The sequence below is a fragment of the Pagrus major genome, chromosome 18 (genome assembly GCF_040436345.1).
Source record: "Pagrus major chromosome 18, Pma_NU_1.0".
NCBI lineage: Eukaryota > Metazoa > Chordata > Actinopteri > Spariformes > Sparidae > Pagrus > Pagrus major.
Genome location: NC_133232.1, coordinates 22,595,670 through 22,611,418, shown reverse-complemented (window position 1 = coordinate 22,611,418; position 15,749 = coordinate 22,595,670). Strand labels below are relative to the sequence as shown.

Genomic DNA, 15,749 nt, shown 5'->3' with positions numbered 1-15,749 from the left:
ATAGAAATTTTATTTATACTCAAACTTTATAGTTCAAACATAAAATTAGTATTCAGTATATTTGATTTTTAAAGTCAAGATTGTCTTTTCTATTCTTTCTACTGATGTGTAGACCACTGCTCCTGTTTGTTAGCTCAGATCAGTCGTGTGTATTCTTGATCTCATTTTAATGATGTCTGTGCTTCCTGGGTTTTCCTACCCAGTGAGCATGAGAGCAGCGTTCCCACAGGAGATGTTGCCTCATTTATGTATGCCTTGCTGTTGTGCACCTTGTCGTCGCCCTCTTCCTTCTCTTTATCTCGCTTGCTCTCAGATTTGATTGTCAGCCACCTGTGCGGCAGGTACCTGCTTGCTTGACTCCCATGAACAAAACAAAGACGTACTGTAGTAAACAAAAATAAGTTCTTAGCAACCTCTATTACGCACGCACACACGGATGGATTAAAAAAAACATGTACGGCCCCACCCCACATTTACCTCCCATGACTTGCAGGGCTTGTTACAGCTCACGCCCGTACCTGTTTCTTTAGTGCAGGTGCTGAGACACCTGTCAGACAGAAAAAGACTTCCCTTTTGCTCACACTCAGAAGGACACTCTCTCACTGACTCTCGACTGAGCTGGGTGGCCGTTGGTGGTGGATATAAAGTAAAAGCAGGTATGTACTCTGGCTGGCAGGTGTGTTATTCATTTATGACATGATCTGCGGCGATTGTGTTTAAAGCTTTAGTAATCAGGGAATGTAAAAGTGATCAATCAAGCTACATAAACTGTTAAAAGTGTTGGTAACTGTCAGTGTTTGCACTCCTATTTGTCTGGGTGTTTCCCTGTCATGATTGCTTATGGCCAGAGTTGTCTATCCTGCTCCTTCCTTGCCCTAGACGCTATCACTCCTCATCAATCATTTATCTTGCGTGGACTGATGTGTTAAACCAAGGATAAATATGCTTTCTGAGCCCTCGGCGTATTAGTTCTGTCACCAGTATTGAGGGCAATATCCTTAAGAGTTATTGTGGCGATGTGCTGTAGAAGACATGGATTCACAGCCCCAGGAGTTCTGGGAATTGTATTTGCATTCTTGAATTTAGCAGTTTTTGCATAAGCTGTAGTCTGCACCTACTTTCAGATATGAGAACACTCGTTGGTGTTTCAACAGTATTTTCCTTTTGTTTGGTTCCCTGTGGAAGTGGGTTAGCCTCTGAAGTTGTTTTTTGACTGTAAATAACTAAGGGGTCAACTGATTTGGATATGTGTAACTAGAAGCCATATTTGCTGAATTCTGTATGAGTATGTTTAGTATTCAAACACAAAGGATCATAAATATGTATGTGTGTATGTGTCCATTCATATTTAAGCAACGGGAGAATTTTTTTTTGGAAAGTGGTAGGACAGGATCTTCTGCATGTCGAAAGGATGACACTGAGGAATTCCTCAGAGCACATGTTCCTTATTGTGAGGGAACATGGCGTGGGAACGACCATCTTGAAACTGACTGTGTCATAATAAATTCTTACAAATTGCACAATGGCTTTTAACACCATCCCTGTCTTGATGTGGGTCCAACATGTTTTCAGGTGACCTGTAAAGAAAGCAGAAGGAAGAAGAGAGAGAAGCCTCTAGAATAAGCATGTCAAAAGGTGAGTGATCTGACCAGAATGTGTGATGACGTGTTTCCTCCTAATAAGTACAGAGGGTGTGTCTCTGTGCCAGGCTGATGACTCTTTCAATTCTGATCTTCTGTCATGGCCCTGATTTAATGCAGAATATAAGTGGTTGATTATGTGCTGTGTGTCGGCCCAAAAGGGGCTGAATATCATACGTGCCATCAAGCAGACGCTGATTAAGATGTCATTATGATGCAGCCTACAGTGTGTATAATACATCAGATGGTGTGTGGGTGTGTGACATGCATGTGTTTGTGTCTCAGAGGGGGAAAAAGCAGCTGTGTTCCAAACCACCAAAGTGCGGACCAAGCTGAGGGGAGACGGCAGCTGGTTGCAGCGGCGCAGTGAACCTACAGATGAAACCACGGAGGAGAAGCCATGGTAACCCACATGTTTAAATAAGCTCCTGTCCATATTATGCAGCAATTACTCACTTGAATAGAAAAAAAAACAAGTTTCTGTGCATCCATGCAGGATAGCAGAAGTAAGGAACAGCCGCCTGAACGGGGCCCCGACCAGTCCAGTGACATCACCGACAGAACCCACTCCACCATCCCCCAAGCCTGACACTGAAAGGTAAACGCAGGTTTCTAATGTCGCAAGGTTATTTACAGAGCCCTCTGTAATATGATTGTGCTGATAACAAGTTTCTCTTCTGAATTTAGAGCACCGACATCAGGATTCCTGATCAGGTAGGAGCAAAATTGAAAGCAGAAGTGGGGATGTCTGAGCACTGAAAAATGTCACTCTATGGTTACATTCGAAGAACAAAAGGAATATTTATTTTTTGTTTTTCTTTCAGAGGCATTTTCACCAAACTAGACAAGCCTGCTTCAACTTCAAATTACAATGGATTTAGGTAAGAGCCTAGATGACTAAACAGAGTTAATAGTGTGACTAGAAATTCCTCTTCAGTTCCCACAATGATGCAATCTCTGTTTCTTCCTTTTACAGTGGAGTGAACCAGTTCAACAAAAAACCTTCTGAGGTCTACAAGAAAATGTAAGCACGCACAAGTCAGATTCCCAGTTAACTGCTGGCAGCTGAGTGAGAATGTATTTTTACGTACCGTATGTTTGCGCTTCTGTTCATCAGAGCCCCCCACACTGTGAGGTCCACTGCAGAGAACAAGGAGGGTCAGCTTAGCAATGAGGAGCAGGAGAAACGGTAAGACTCTCAAAGACACACCATCCAGTCTGAACTCACATGCCCTGAAAAGAGATCACATTAGCAACATAATGATTCATTTTCACAGGAAGGAGGCTGCCAGCAACGTTCTGAAGAAATCTTCAGTCAGGCAACGGTCTTATGTGCTTTCTGCTGCTAAGAAATTTGAGTAAGTTTGTCTTGTGTATCCCTCTTGAAGCTAATATGAACATTCATGTCATTTCTGGACTTCTTAAATCATGAAAGACATGAGAAAAACTTACCAAAGCTGTGTTTTGAAACACCTCAGGCCTAAAGAGGAACCAACAGACACCCCATTGGTCAACAGCGACCTAGCATTTGTGGCTAAAAGGTAAATCCTCCCTCTAATATCTCTGTAAGAAAACCTGAGTCCAAGTATGTCATCAAACATTACTCTGTCTGTTTCATTCATGTGTACACGTGTCTATCAACAAACACTCAGGGTGGAGATTGCTGATGATGATGAGAGTGCTGCAGCTTCACAACCTGCCAGCACTTTGCCCGCTGTCCCCGTTACATCGGTTTCCTCCACACCTCAGGCCAAACCACGGAAAATGTGAGTCTCGTGCCATGTTTCTATTTCCTTTCAACAAGTGACTCCCGTTCAGTCCGTTTCATTCATTATCTTTGTGGTCTACAGAAACGACACCAGCGTTAAGACAGCTGTTGATGTTGCGGTCAAAGAGCCAGTAGCGCCAAAGGTGGAGGAGAAGAAGGAGGAGGTTGCCCCAGAACCTGTGAAAGAAGACCCCCCTCCAGCGCCTGTTACAGAAAAGGACCCGTTTGAAAACATGAAACCAGGGTGCACCAAGGTGGCCACTCCTCTTCCTGAACTCATCACTGAGTGTATTCAAGCAGTCAGTACAAAGCCAGAACCCGAGGATTCAGACGTTTCTGGGCAAGTTGACAAACCTCTTGTTGACCTTGGCCCAGCATTACCAACCCCGATGTCACCTACTCCAGCATCCCCTGCTCCGGCTTCAGTTGTCCCAGAATCACCTGCTCCAGTGTCTCTTACCCCACTGTCCCCTGCCGTCGAGCAACCTGCTCCAGTGTCTCTTACCCCACTGTCCCCTGCCGTCGAGCAACCTGCTCCACTGTCTCTTACCCCACTGTCCCCTGCCACCGAGCAACCTGCTCCACTGTCTGTTACCCCACTGTCCCCTGCCACCGAGCAACCTGCTCCACTGTCTGTTACCCCACTGTCCCCTGCCACCGAGCAACCTGCTCCACTGTCTTTTACCCCAGTATCTGCTGTAACAGAGATCTTAGTGAAAACTGAACCAGAGCCAGAGCCAGAGCCAGAACCAGAACCAGAACCAGAACCAAAGCCAAGGTAGGATTTCCTCGAACCAAAGTATGAGTTACTAAGTAAATCAAACACTGTTTTTTAAGTGCAGGTTTGGGATACTTGTACTTCCACTCCACTACATTTCAGGGGAAATAGTGGGTGCCTTTCGCCACTATATGATATTTCAAGGCCTAAGTTACTCATAACTTGAAGATATTACATCGAAAGATCAACTTAAAATCGTATTGTTATCTTGTGCATTGTTATTGATCAAGTTACCAAACAGTTTATCAGAAATGATTCAGTAATTTAATATTGAGAAATGTAACATTCACAGGCACATTTTGCTGACAGTATTTCTGTATTTTTCTTGAGCAAAACTTACAAGACTTTTACTGTAATGGAGTAAGTCTATTCTCAGGTATTGTTACTTTCACTTAAGTAAAGGATCTGAATATTTCCACCACTGCATGCATTAGTATCAGTGATACTATATAATAATAATATCATTGTGATAACGAGCCCCAAACATCCAATGAATGTCATCCCAAGTATGTTTAAAGTAGAACAAATGAATATCAAAGCTTTAATGTGCTCTGAGGTGGGGTTTCTGTGTGTGTGTACTTCTACGGGGTGTTCGCGTTCATTCTTTTCACACGTGTAATTGAAAGCTGCTCTGGAATGCCACATGTTTGTTCTTCTATTTTCACAGCTCCAGTGTTGACACGCTCACCGCCTTGTCCGACACTCTCATTTCTTTCGACACGAGTTCAACCAGGTACTGGAAAAAGACAAAGATGAAAGCAGCAGAAACCAATATGGAAAAAAAAAAATCATGTTAGTGCCTCCAGCCTCAGCAACACACCATCTGATAATAAGAGTTTATTTCCTCCCCCAGCTTTAAGGATGATGAGCCAGCACTGGCAGCGGAAGAGGGAGGCTCAGCGGATGGTCGCACCACAGAGAGCGGGTATAAAACCAACAACTTTCTTGTTCATGTCATAGCAGGGTTGGCAGGAGAACAGATAATGGCTGACTGCCACTGTGTTCACATCAAAGTAATCACAAAATAACCCACATCTCAATTTCAGGTGTCTAAAACTTCCTCACACAAGAGGTTGTCCTAAATTAGACTTGATTAAAATGTGGTACTTGATTAAAATGTGGTACTTGATTAAAATGTGGTACTTGTAAATGTAATATAGACATGAGTTTGTTTGTGCCAAAGCAGGTGCACTGATATGTTTTTTTCTCTTACTCTCTGCAGTGCTGAACAGGAGCCTGAACAGGAGCCAGCTCCGGAGCTCAGCAACTGCGTACCAATGACAGACGATCTCCTGGTTCTCACTAATGGGTTTGTTAAAAAAATTCTTACAGCCTGTGAAATTAAGCAATCCCCACATTAGAAATTCTTTGAGTATCTCCCACAAGGTGGCACTGTTGGACCTCTAATGATCCTCTGACTCTACCTCAATTGGCCTGTTCTTGTTCTGAAATCTCCTCCGAATCCTAAATCCCCCTTTGTTCATCACCTTCTCCACTTCCTCTTCCTCTCTTCCTTCCGCCTCCGCAGTCCAGAGGCGCCTGCAGAGCCCGTCCCCCCTCCCAGCCCGGGACGCTGGAGCCAGGATCTGCTTAGCGGACTAGACAGGTATAGGAAGAGCTCTTTCCCACCCAAGCCCTAAGTACAGAGTTATGTGTCGAATTATCCTTTCATCAGTAGAAAATCAATACCTCCCTTGTCAGTAGCGAGCGGAAAGCATATCACCTTATCTTACCTCGCCAGAGTTGGATATGCAGTTTTCAAACTCTGCTCTGTGTTTGATTTTTGTGTCTGCAGTGAGTCGAACCCAGCAAAGACCAGCAGCACCCTGGACTTCCTGGCTAATGATGTCATTCCAATCAACACCGAGGCACGCAGGTGAGACAGAGACAGACGTGCGATGGCCTCCGCTCCCCCAATCCCTGCCTCCTTGTCTAGCATTAATTCTTATCACTCCAGATGAAGGGGGCCGAGCATCTCAGCATCCCCGAGGTGTGAGATTTTTAATAAATCCCACCCGCCTCCAGTTTGATCCATAAATCAGGGCCCCCTCCACTTCCAGCATTCTATTTTAACCCCCTGCTCCGTGTTAGATAGAAACAAAGTCACAGATTCCTGAAGCGACTGAGTAATACTTTGAAACAGAAAGCCATGTCTTATCTGCAGCACGACTGGAAATAGAAGAGAATGTTCTGTGCTGATTAGTATTGCCGCTTTGTTTTGTCTCCGCCAGCCTCAGCATGCAGCGGGAGGAGGAGGAACAGACAGATGAGACAGCCAAAGAAACACAAAGGTAGAGGGAGATGACAGGCTGCTCTTAAACAATTATCTATCTATGCAGAGCTGTTCCTGCTCAGAAATGCATTCTATTCAGATATACCTTGTAATGATTTATACTAAGTCTGCCTGCAACTATGCTGTGTCTCTCTGCCCACCAGCCCCACAGAGACAGTCACTCTACCCACCAAAACTGTGATCATTACTGACAAAAGGTACGCACACACACGCGGAAAAAAGTCTGTTCTGTACTATATTCAGATGGTTTTCATGCTCGTTAAATTGTTCAGTGGGTTTCAAGCTTTTCTAAAGGACTGGCGTCGTAAATAGTGTATGAGAAGAACCACGCTAACCTTTACTTGCCCTCTTTTCTCTTCCCATCATGCCATTCATCCGTACCACCCTCCATGCAGCGAGGAGGACAGTGCAGATCCCTACAGCTCACGTGTAACAACCACAGTCACTGAGTCAAGGTATTTTATTTACATCGCTTTTCAGATGTCTGTGTTAAAGTGTATGAAATATGTATGTGACTGTGTTTACTCCACTGGTGCTTAGTGAATAGATTCTCATTACAGTTAAATAAACCAATTTGGTTAAGCGTGATTGACAATAATTGTTTTGAAAAGATTTTGTTGTTGGAGAGATATCTTGGTTTGGTTGATTTTGCTAATTCTCTGTATGATTTACGAAACAACTGTACAAGACACATAACACACTTTTACCCACTGTACTTACACACATTCAATGAACAAATCTGTAACAGGAAGAAGAAAAACTTTTATCTTGTAATGATCTGTTTAGTAGAAGTAATTTGTACAGACTTAATTTGAGGGTTCATTTTAGGTGAAGAAAACCTGAAACACACTGATTTTTCCCATTCTGCAGCGGAATAGTGTTTCCATTTGTCAAAGACATCCAGATTCTGAATTAGATTGAGTTTGGCCCCGGGTTCCTCTGTGTTTCTGTTTACCATTCAAACTGCATTAAATCTTTCCATTATGAGTCAATGTGATCAGAATTCCTCTGACACAAGATGGGCCGTGCTGACAATTGAGAGTGAAATCAGTGTGAAATTGTTTTTCAGCTCGGCTGATCCGTTTGATCCATATCCGATAGGGACCACATCCCCTAACAGGTAATCATATTGGTTTGGAGCTGTGACTGTTTTCCAGCCAGCCAGATAGCATCTCGGCATGCATAATGCAGCAGCTTCTGATTATGAGCCACTTTTCTCTATTGCAGCTCCTCTGACCTGCTCCAGCCCCTCTCTGATATTTCCATCAACAGGTACGGGAATGATAATGCAAATGCCCCTTTTTCCTATATCATTACTTCTGTTTGTAGCACAGATACTGTCATGTTACTGCATATGATCATAGCTACTACAACTGCTTCACTTTGTCGGTTGTTGCCAGTGTTGTAAAAAGTATGCAATATTCATACTCATACTACTTAAAGTATCGGATATTAAATGTACTTCAAAAGCACAAGTAAAGTTAAAATTATACATATATTTACATGTATGTATATACTGTATGCTACTGGTCGACTGACTATCTACCTGGTTGTATATCGGATCCAATATTCAGCATTATTCTGATTATCTGTTTGTTTTTTTGCAGAGAAAATAAATAAATTTAAAAATGCTCTGACATTGAATGCAATCTGCAAAGTAATTAGTCATAGTCATAGTGGAGTGAGAAGTATAAGTAGCAGAGAATGATCTAGTATAGTACAAGTACCTCAAACTTGTACTTAAGTGAAGTACTTCAGTAAATGTACTTATTTACATTCCATCACTGGTTATTGGATTCTTCATATTCAGCAGCTATCATAGCAGACACACTGAGCACTGTGACTACATCTTGTTAATGATGCACTAATATTGAACAAATTTCTTTTTTTCTCTCTTCAGTGCATCACTTCCTTCCACGGAGAACAAAGATCCAAAAACTGAGTAAGTTGCCTTCATCCAATTAATTCTCTCAGATCAAGTTAACTATTTAGTGAAGTTGGGCTGCACCTAGCAATTATTTTCACTATGAACATTTATTAATTATGTTTTGATTGTTTAGTCTATTGAATGTCGGAAAACGTCTTCAAACTGTTTTTGAAGTCAATAAACCCAAAATATATTTAAGTCCCGATGATATAAAATGGAGAAAAGCTGAAAATACTTCTATTTGAGAAGCTGGAAACTAAATATATATTTTTGCTTATTATTTGCTTGAATTGAATTTTCATCGATCAGCGAATTGTAAATTTTTTGCTCTTGATATGTGGAATAGCATTTTGCAGGAACTAACAACAGCTTTAGATGCACATGTTTACATTTGTATTTGTTAACATTAGAGCAAAATCAGCTGCTCTCACAGTCGACCTCTGCGGTTGTTTTTCTGATGAGGACAGGCTGAAAAAGTTACATAGTGCACCTTTAAGTGTAACTGTGCCATGTTCCCTATGTGCACCTGTAGTTTTTTGGGGGGGTATTTTATGCATTTATTAGATCGATGACAGGAAATGAGGGAAAAGAGAGCTGACTGGTACAACATGGACTCAAACTGGAGACATTGTGGTTCATAGTCAGTGCTTTAAACCTGCAGGCCACCCTGTTTTTCTTAAATTCTAATGTTTTTTTGATGTTTTGTCCCATTTGTTTGACAGTATGAGCAGTAACGTGTTGGAATCCCTTGCAGACGACATCATCCCTATCGACACTGACACCACAAGGTATTAAACGGAGTCTCTAGTGCATAATTGTGTTATGTACCTATGAGTGAGAGATGGAAAGTGCTCACATTGTCTGATATGCCTGATCTGTCATAACTTCTCCACCATTTCTCCCCACTCTGGCCATCCAGTCTCAGCACTCACCGGTCATGGGCACGCACATGGGAAACAAGCACACCGGAGCAGAGTAACGCAGAAGAGAGGTGATGACACACTTTGATTCACTCTTATGCTTCCACACACCCACAGCTGTGTTTCATTCATCTACACGCGCCCAGCCATGTCCATTACGTGCTAAAAGCCTTTCAATGTATGTCCCCTTTCAGCCAAGACGCTGAACCAGAAGGCCAGGCTGAAGATCAAAAGATGGTGATCATGTTTGAAAGAAAGTAAGTCATCTCTTTATTTAAAGCTCTGCGTATCTGCTCCTTTTATTCCCATAACCTCCTTCCCTTTCACTACGGTAAAGGAACTAGGCTTTTGCAGCATCTACTCGTTGAGCCAGAAACATTGTGCACTGGTGCTGATAAAAATAGGTCAGATATGTATTTGTTACAACCTTTCCACACAACTGCAGATCCCTGTCCAGCCTGTTTTTTTTTTTTTTACACAGTGTGAATTTGTCATCCTTTCATGCAACAATGATATGTCTTTTGTTTGTGCTCAAGGTCCAAGGAGAATGACTCCCCATGGGACAGGTGGACATCACCTACTGTCTATACTATCACAGGAGAGGAAGAGGAGGAGGAGGAGGAGGAGGAGCAGCAGCAGGAGGAGGAGGAGAGGTACCTCGACTGTGTCTGGGCTCATTAAATGCATATTAAACCACTTTATTTTTCACAATTCTAGCAGGATGTGATTATAGCACCTTAAAATTCAGCGCCTGTCAACCATTTAATTGAAAGCAAGCCAAATACAAGTTGAAGCTTCGTCGTGGTTGAGAATAATCAACCTCCCCTAAACTTGTTCTTTTTACTTTAATGCTGTCACTTCTTCACTTCTTCACCTGTGCTGCAAGACTTATTATAATGCAGGAACGTCCTCTGTTTTGCAGCCCCAAGGATACACAGACACAGACGGTCACCACTATCAGGTTGGGAAAAACATTTCAAATTCTTTAAACCTACATCTCTTGATCAAAAACTGGGGAGATTAGAAGAAATTGAGAGTGTGAGGGAGGAATGTAGGTGATGTTTACACTTACAACGCATGGGAGGAGGGCTCAGAATGACGCACAATAGAAAGTAGACCACACCTGGTCAATAAACCCCTACACCTCCACCCACCCCCCAGGGCTGTGAGTCAGAAAGATCAGCTTCATACACTTATAAAAACCGGAGAATTCTTGTTCACTGGAAACCATCCAGGTTATTGACTGCTGCAGCCTACAGTAAAAGTCTAACACGGCTTTCTTTACTTTCCAGGGAGAGTCACAGTGAGCCAGAGCCTGCTATGGATCGGTAAGTTTATGATCTTGTTAACGTCACACAGCATAATGCAAGAATACTTTCTCGAGAGTGTTATTTTCTACTGTTTGGTCTGTTGATTTTCTGATATTGTGAAGACACTCTCTTTAAAACTGGAGCTTTTTCTCTTATGTGACTGTAAGAACATTGAACCACTGCACAGAAATTAAATGTACCTGTTTTTCTATGAGAAGAAAAATTGTTTAATTTAAAGGAGACATATTCTGCTCATTTTCAGGTTCCTAATTTTATTTTGGGTTACTACTACATTAGGTTTACATGCTTTAGTGCAGAGAGTTTTCTCATACTGTCCAGTACTGCAGCGCTGTATTCCCCCTCTGTCTGAAACGCTCTGTTTTAGCTCCTGTCTCTTTAAGGCCCCCCCCCTCCTGAATACCCAGTCTGCTCTGATTGGTCAGCTCACACACGCCTGAGCCAGCACTGCTAACAACAACAGAGCAGCTGATGTCACAAATTCACAGATTTTAATTATTAATTAAAGGCGGGACTACTGACGAGAGGCGTTTCAGGAGCAGTGTTTTCTGTGGGAGAGAGGAGCTTGTGTTGGTGCTGACTTTGATCATTTTATCTTTCAAGATCTTTTACGTGCATAAGAACTTATGTAACACACTGAAGGAAAGAGGAAAAAAGAAAAAGCATAATTGGTCTCCTTAAAAGAAATACATTTCAAATCAAACACACACTGTTTAATATTTAGGTTTCCTGGGCTTGTTTTACACTTCAACCCACCATACCTGCTTTTCTCTGTGTTTGTAACACAGATGTCTTAGCTGGAGGGCGAGAGATTTATGCCAAAACCTGTTGGAACACAGCTTTATCTGCTCAATACTGCGCGCAGTCTGAATCGAAAGTTACCTGCAACTCCTGTATGATACAGAAAGACTAAACTCTGTTACAGAATTAGATGACAAGATCTGCTCTCCCATCGTCTTTCAATTTGCCCTCGTTTCCTTCCCTCTAATTATCAGTCTCCAGATGTCAGATTAATGATGTGTATTAGAAATGTCCTTTTGTCAAATCACAGCCCGTTAAACAGCATGCCATTAACAAGCGATGGCAGAAAATGATTATCTCCTGAGTTACATTTGACAGATGTATAGTCCTTCTGTATAACCGAGCCCCACTGCTGTTGTCTGTGAGTGAAAGATGAGACTAACACTGCTGAACTCCGTCTCCAGTTATGACACCTATTCCAGGACCGTGACAGAAGAGGACCGTCGTGTTGAGACACCAGAACCTGAGGCCAAGAAGTGAGTAATTTTACAAACATTTAAAGTAAAGTGACAGCTAATATTTAACCATGCGTATTAACTTCCTCTTTTCATCTGCCTTTGCTCAAGGGGGTTTGTGTATGTGAAGGAGTATGTCAATTCAAGGCCAGATTATTTGACATCGAGCTCCACCAGTTACTCTTACGGCAGCCCCTCCACTTACTCCAGGTAATAACACAATTCACTAAACCTGTATTAAAAAAATCTGAGTTCTTTCTCCGCTGACACTTTAGCTGCTTTCATCTCTCGCTCTTGAAATGACAAGTCAACTGCTTTCACCAAGTACACACATCATCTGACAATATTCTTTGTCTTTGTGTTTCTTTCACTGACGTTTCAGCTACTTTCAATGCGTACACTTTGACTAACACTTCAAACCCTTTAAGGTCTCAGATGAACAAAAAATGAACTTATTCAGCTCTTCTAAAACTTTTGAAAACACACATTTACAAAGTGCTACAATTTATCCAATATGTGAAGCACTTTGTAGCTGTGTGTTTTAAAAAGTCCTTACAAATAAAATTATTATTATTATTGTTATTATTGTTCTTGTTATTATTATTGTTATTATAAACTAAAATTTCCACAGTTCATACACAACTTACGTTGTATAGCGTTGTAAATGCCAACACTCCCCTGGTCGTCCGGCTCGCTGCACGGCTAACTGAGCCAACAAGCTAACAGTAGCTACAGTCATGGATAATTAAACAGAAAAAGAGTTAGCAGAGCAGTTACTCTGGTGAAAGGCTGCCACTACTTGTTGAATTTAACGGGTGTGTTTATATTAATTTCTTTCAGTGCTTCCATTTTAGCTGCCATTTAGCCTGCTTTCAGGCTTTCCAAATTTTTAGCAGTTTTTTCTTTTGTTTCTATACTGTAGTGGACCAGATTATTTGACGTCGACCTCTGTCTGCTACTCATATAGCAGCCCCTCCACTTGCTCCCCAGTAATAACACAATTCCCTAAACCTGTTTAAAACAAGCTATAAGCTCGAGCCCTTTCTCCTCCTGCCTTGTTATCTCCAGTTCTGACGAAACTGGATATGTGTAAGCAGCAGGGCAGAAATTCCACCAAGCCTGCTCATTAGGAGGCTAAGCGGGGACATCAAAGGATTATTTACACTTATTAAGTTCCCTCGCACAGGACGGGAAGGGTCACGGGTTATTTTACTAGACAGAGCGGCAGTTGCATGAGAGCTGCTCCAGTCTGTGGCAAAACTTACATGTCCCAATGTGTCTCCCCAGTGACTCACTGTCATCCACTTGTACATACTGCGGAAAGCCGGTGGGCAACGATGCCAAGATCTCCATCGAGCACCTCAATATCAACTGCCACCCTGACTGCTTCAAGGTAATTCATCTGTTTGCTCGACGCAGTTCTGCTGAGGATACAATTTGGCACTTATTGGACTATAAATTGTTGGATATATCCACATGTCCTTGAAGGGACTGACCTGGAGAAAATTAGCTTTTGTTCCCCTTTAAAATCTTGTTTGACATTTTGGTAAATATGTTTGTTTTGTTTTTTTGTGCCAAGACTTAGATGAGAAGATTGATAACACTCGCTTGTGTGTGTAGTAAATATGGCCATCACCTTGTCATAGCTTGACTCAGCATAAAGACTGGAAACAGAGGGAAGGTGCCAGCCTGGCTCTGTAATAGCTAAAGAATCTGCCTAAAACCACAACATGGCATGTTCACACTTTGTGTTTTGATACATATTAAACAAAGGAGATAGAACATGTGAGCTTCAGAGATGCTACTAGACATCTTTGGAGAGAGCCAGGCTAGCTGTTAGTTAAGCTAAGCTAACCAGCTGCTGGCTTTAGGTTCATATTTGAATGAGACATGAGAGTGGTATCTACCTCTATCCAACAGCTGGTAAATGTAGTCCTCAAAATGTCAAATTATGTATTTATTTTTCATAATAACTCCACTAATATTTCACGTTACCAAGCCTTTTGTGGCTCCAGAGAAACCTGCATGTAATTTGATAAATTGCCTCCAGTGATGTCACTCGGTGGCTAAATTGCAATGTGGGTAATGTAGGCACCAGGTTTTGAAAAGGAAGAAGAATGCGTGGAATAAAAAAGGCAGTATCTCTGGTTCTGCTGCATCGATTTTGATGATTTGTTTTTAAACAGTCCATAGAGTCATACAGTGTTACAGGAGTGCGGTGCACACCAGTGGACGGCTTTTCAAAACCTGCTGCCTACATTACCCACAATTCAATTTAGCCACTGAGTGACATCACTGGAGGCAATTTAGCAGATTACATGCAGCTTCCTCCAGAGACAGAAAAGGCTTTATACTACTTTTTCACATATGCAATAGTACTCCCCAAGACCTGTAAATACACTATAATGTGGAAAACTGGTGGAGTTACCCTTTAATTATAGGTTTATTTGTTTTTTTTAAATCAGTCTTTAAATTCAAATTATGCTAATGCATATTTCCAGTCCATGAATCAAAGGTTTAACCACGTAATTGTGTTTTCAAAGCTACAACAGTTTTGTGTTCTGTGCATTGTGGAGCAATGAATTAGTATGAGACCATTTCAAGGATAAAAATACAGCTCTTCACTACGTTTTCTCTTAATTACATTCTCACAATGTTTTCAGTGTGGCGTGTGCAGTAAGCCAATGGGAGACCTTCTGGACAGCATGTTCCTACACGGTGGGGAAGTCAACTGCGAGAGCTGCTACTCCAAAGCCTTCGAGTGATTATTGAAGCTCTTCAGTGGCCTCTTATCCTCGTCCTCTTCCCTTCATGTTCATTTGCATATAAAGTGAGAACTGGCCTTTTCACAGAGTTTTGACTGTGTTCAGTTTGAACTCAGGAATGATGTGGTTTCGGGTGATCAAAGAGCCATGTTACATTGAACAATATCATGTTTACTTGATTCTTACATTAGGTTGCATTTTTAATTTCTCAAACATGTTATGCAAGCTTGAATTGTTTCTTTCCTCCTGGGGGTGAAAGCTGTATCTGCCTCTGTAAACTATGAAGGATATGTCTGTACAGTACCTGAACAGACTAATACTGGCAAGTGGGGTACAATATTATATATAGCAACAGTAGTTATGCAAGAAAAAGCCTTTATTACAAAATGTTCTTTTACTCTTCTTGATACAAAATAGTGTGTTCACATGTATTATGCTTTGTTAAGAAAATAAAATGATTTATATAATACTGGTGTTAACGTGTGATACAAAGGCAAATACAATTACATGTTCTCGAAAGCATGACATAAACATTATTGCACATAAACATCATGTAACAGCAAAGGGTTGGGGCAATATTATAAAGTATCTGCCACATTAGATGAGCTCTTCCTGAGAACTACTTTGCAAATGCAGTGCTGATCTCCCACAGGGGAGTTGTGCTTCACTTTACATTTGCCACTCCTTGGTGAAATAATATTTTCCTTGCATAGTCACTTAAAAAAAACCTGTGTACGTAAATGTGACTGTAGCTAATAACCATCAGCTACCCGCTGAGTATCTGTAAAGAAGCTAATGCAGTTCATTTGCCGCTGCCTTGATGGTCTTCACACGCAGTTAGGCAGAGGTCCCTCGGTACACAGAGGACAAGTCTTTGGCTCTGCCCCAGTCCAATGAAAATCTGCCTCCCATGAGAATGTGCCTCTGTGGAACAACTGCACCGCATGCAGTTAATGTTAACAATGCAAGGCGGAGTAAGGGCACCTCAGTTATAGTGATAAAACCACTTGAAAATATTAGCATATAGCACTTTAAAGCATTATTTTCCCATTACTGAACTTGGGATAAAGGACA

General features: G+C 41.7%; 1 protein-coding gene across 1 annotated transcript; it reads left to right on the top strand.

Moving 5' to 3' along the window:
• Window positions 1-552: 552 nt before the first annotated feature.
• znf185 (zinc finger protein 185 with LIM domain) lies at window positions 553-15,138 on the top strand. The gene is made up of 33 exons (XM_073486410.1): window positions 553-656; window positions 1,573-1,635; window positions 1,926-2,043; window positions 2,137-2,238; window positions 2,328-2,354; window positions 2,465-2,521; window positions 2,617-2,664; window positions 2,758-2,829; window positions 2,918-2,998; window positions 3,119-3,181; window positions 3,293-3,406; window positions 3,491-4,186; window positions 4,854-4,919; window positions 5,040-5,111; window positions 5,409-5,495; window positions 5,715-5,792; window positions 5,982-6,062; window positions 6,418-6,477; window positions 6,623-6,676; window positions 6,875-6,934; window positions 7,549-7,599; window positions 7,707-7,751; window positions 8,380-8,421; window positions 9,129-9,194; window positions 9,326-9,397; window positions 9,521-9,583; window positions 9,863-9,979; window positions 10,249-10,287; window positions 10,619-10,654; window positions 11,860-11,931; window positions 12,022-12,120; window positions 13,198-13,303; window positions 14,574-15,138. The coding sequence occupies exons 2-33, from the start codon at window positions 1,626-1,628 to the stop codon at window positions 14,673-14,675; spliced, it is 2,856 nt and encodes a 951-aa protein (XP_073342511.1). The 5' UTR covers window positions 553-656; window positions 1,573-1,625; the 3' UTR covers window positions 14,676-15,138.
• Window positions 15,139-15,749: the final 611 nt, after the last annotated feature.

What these genes read in the sequence shown, in the direction of transcription:
- znf185 (XM_073486410.1), top strand. An exon ending in ACCACGGAGGAGAAGCCATG is followed by an intron (nt 2,044 to 2,136) that starts GTAACCCACATG and finishes GCATCCATGCAG; the next exon opens with GATAGCAGAAGTAAGGAACA. An exon ending in ACATCAGGATTCCTGATCAG is followed by an intron (nt 2,355 to 2,464) that starts GTAGGAGCAAAA and finishes TTTTTCTTTCAG; the next exon opens with AGGCATTTTCACCAAACTAG.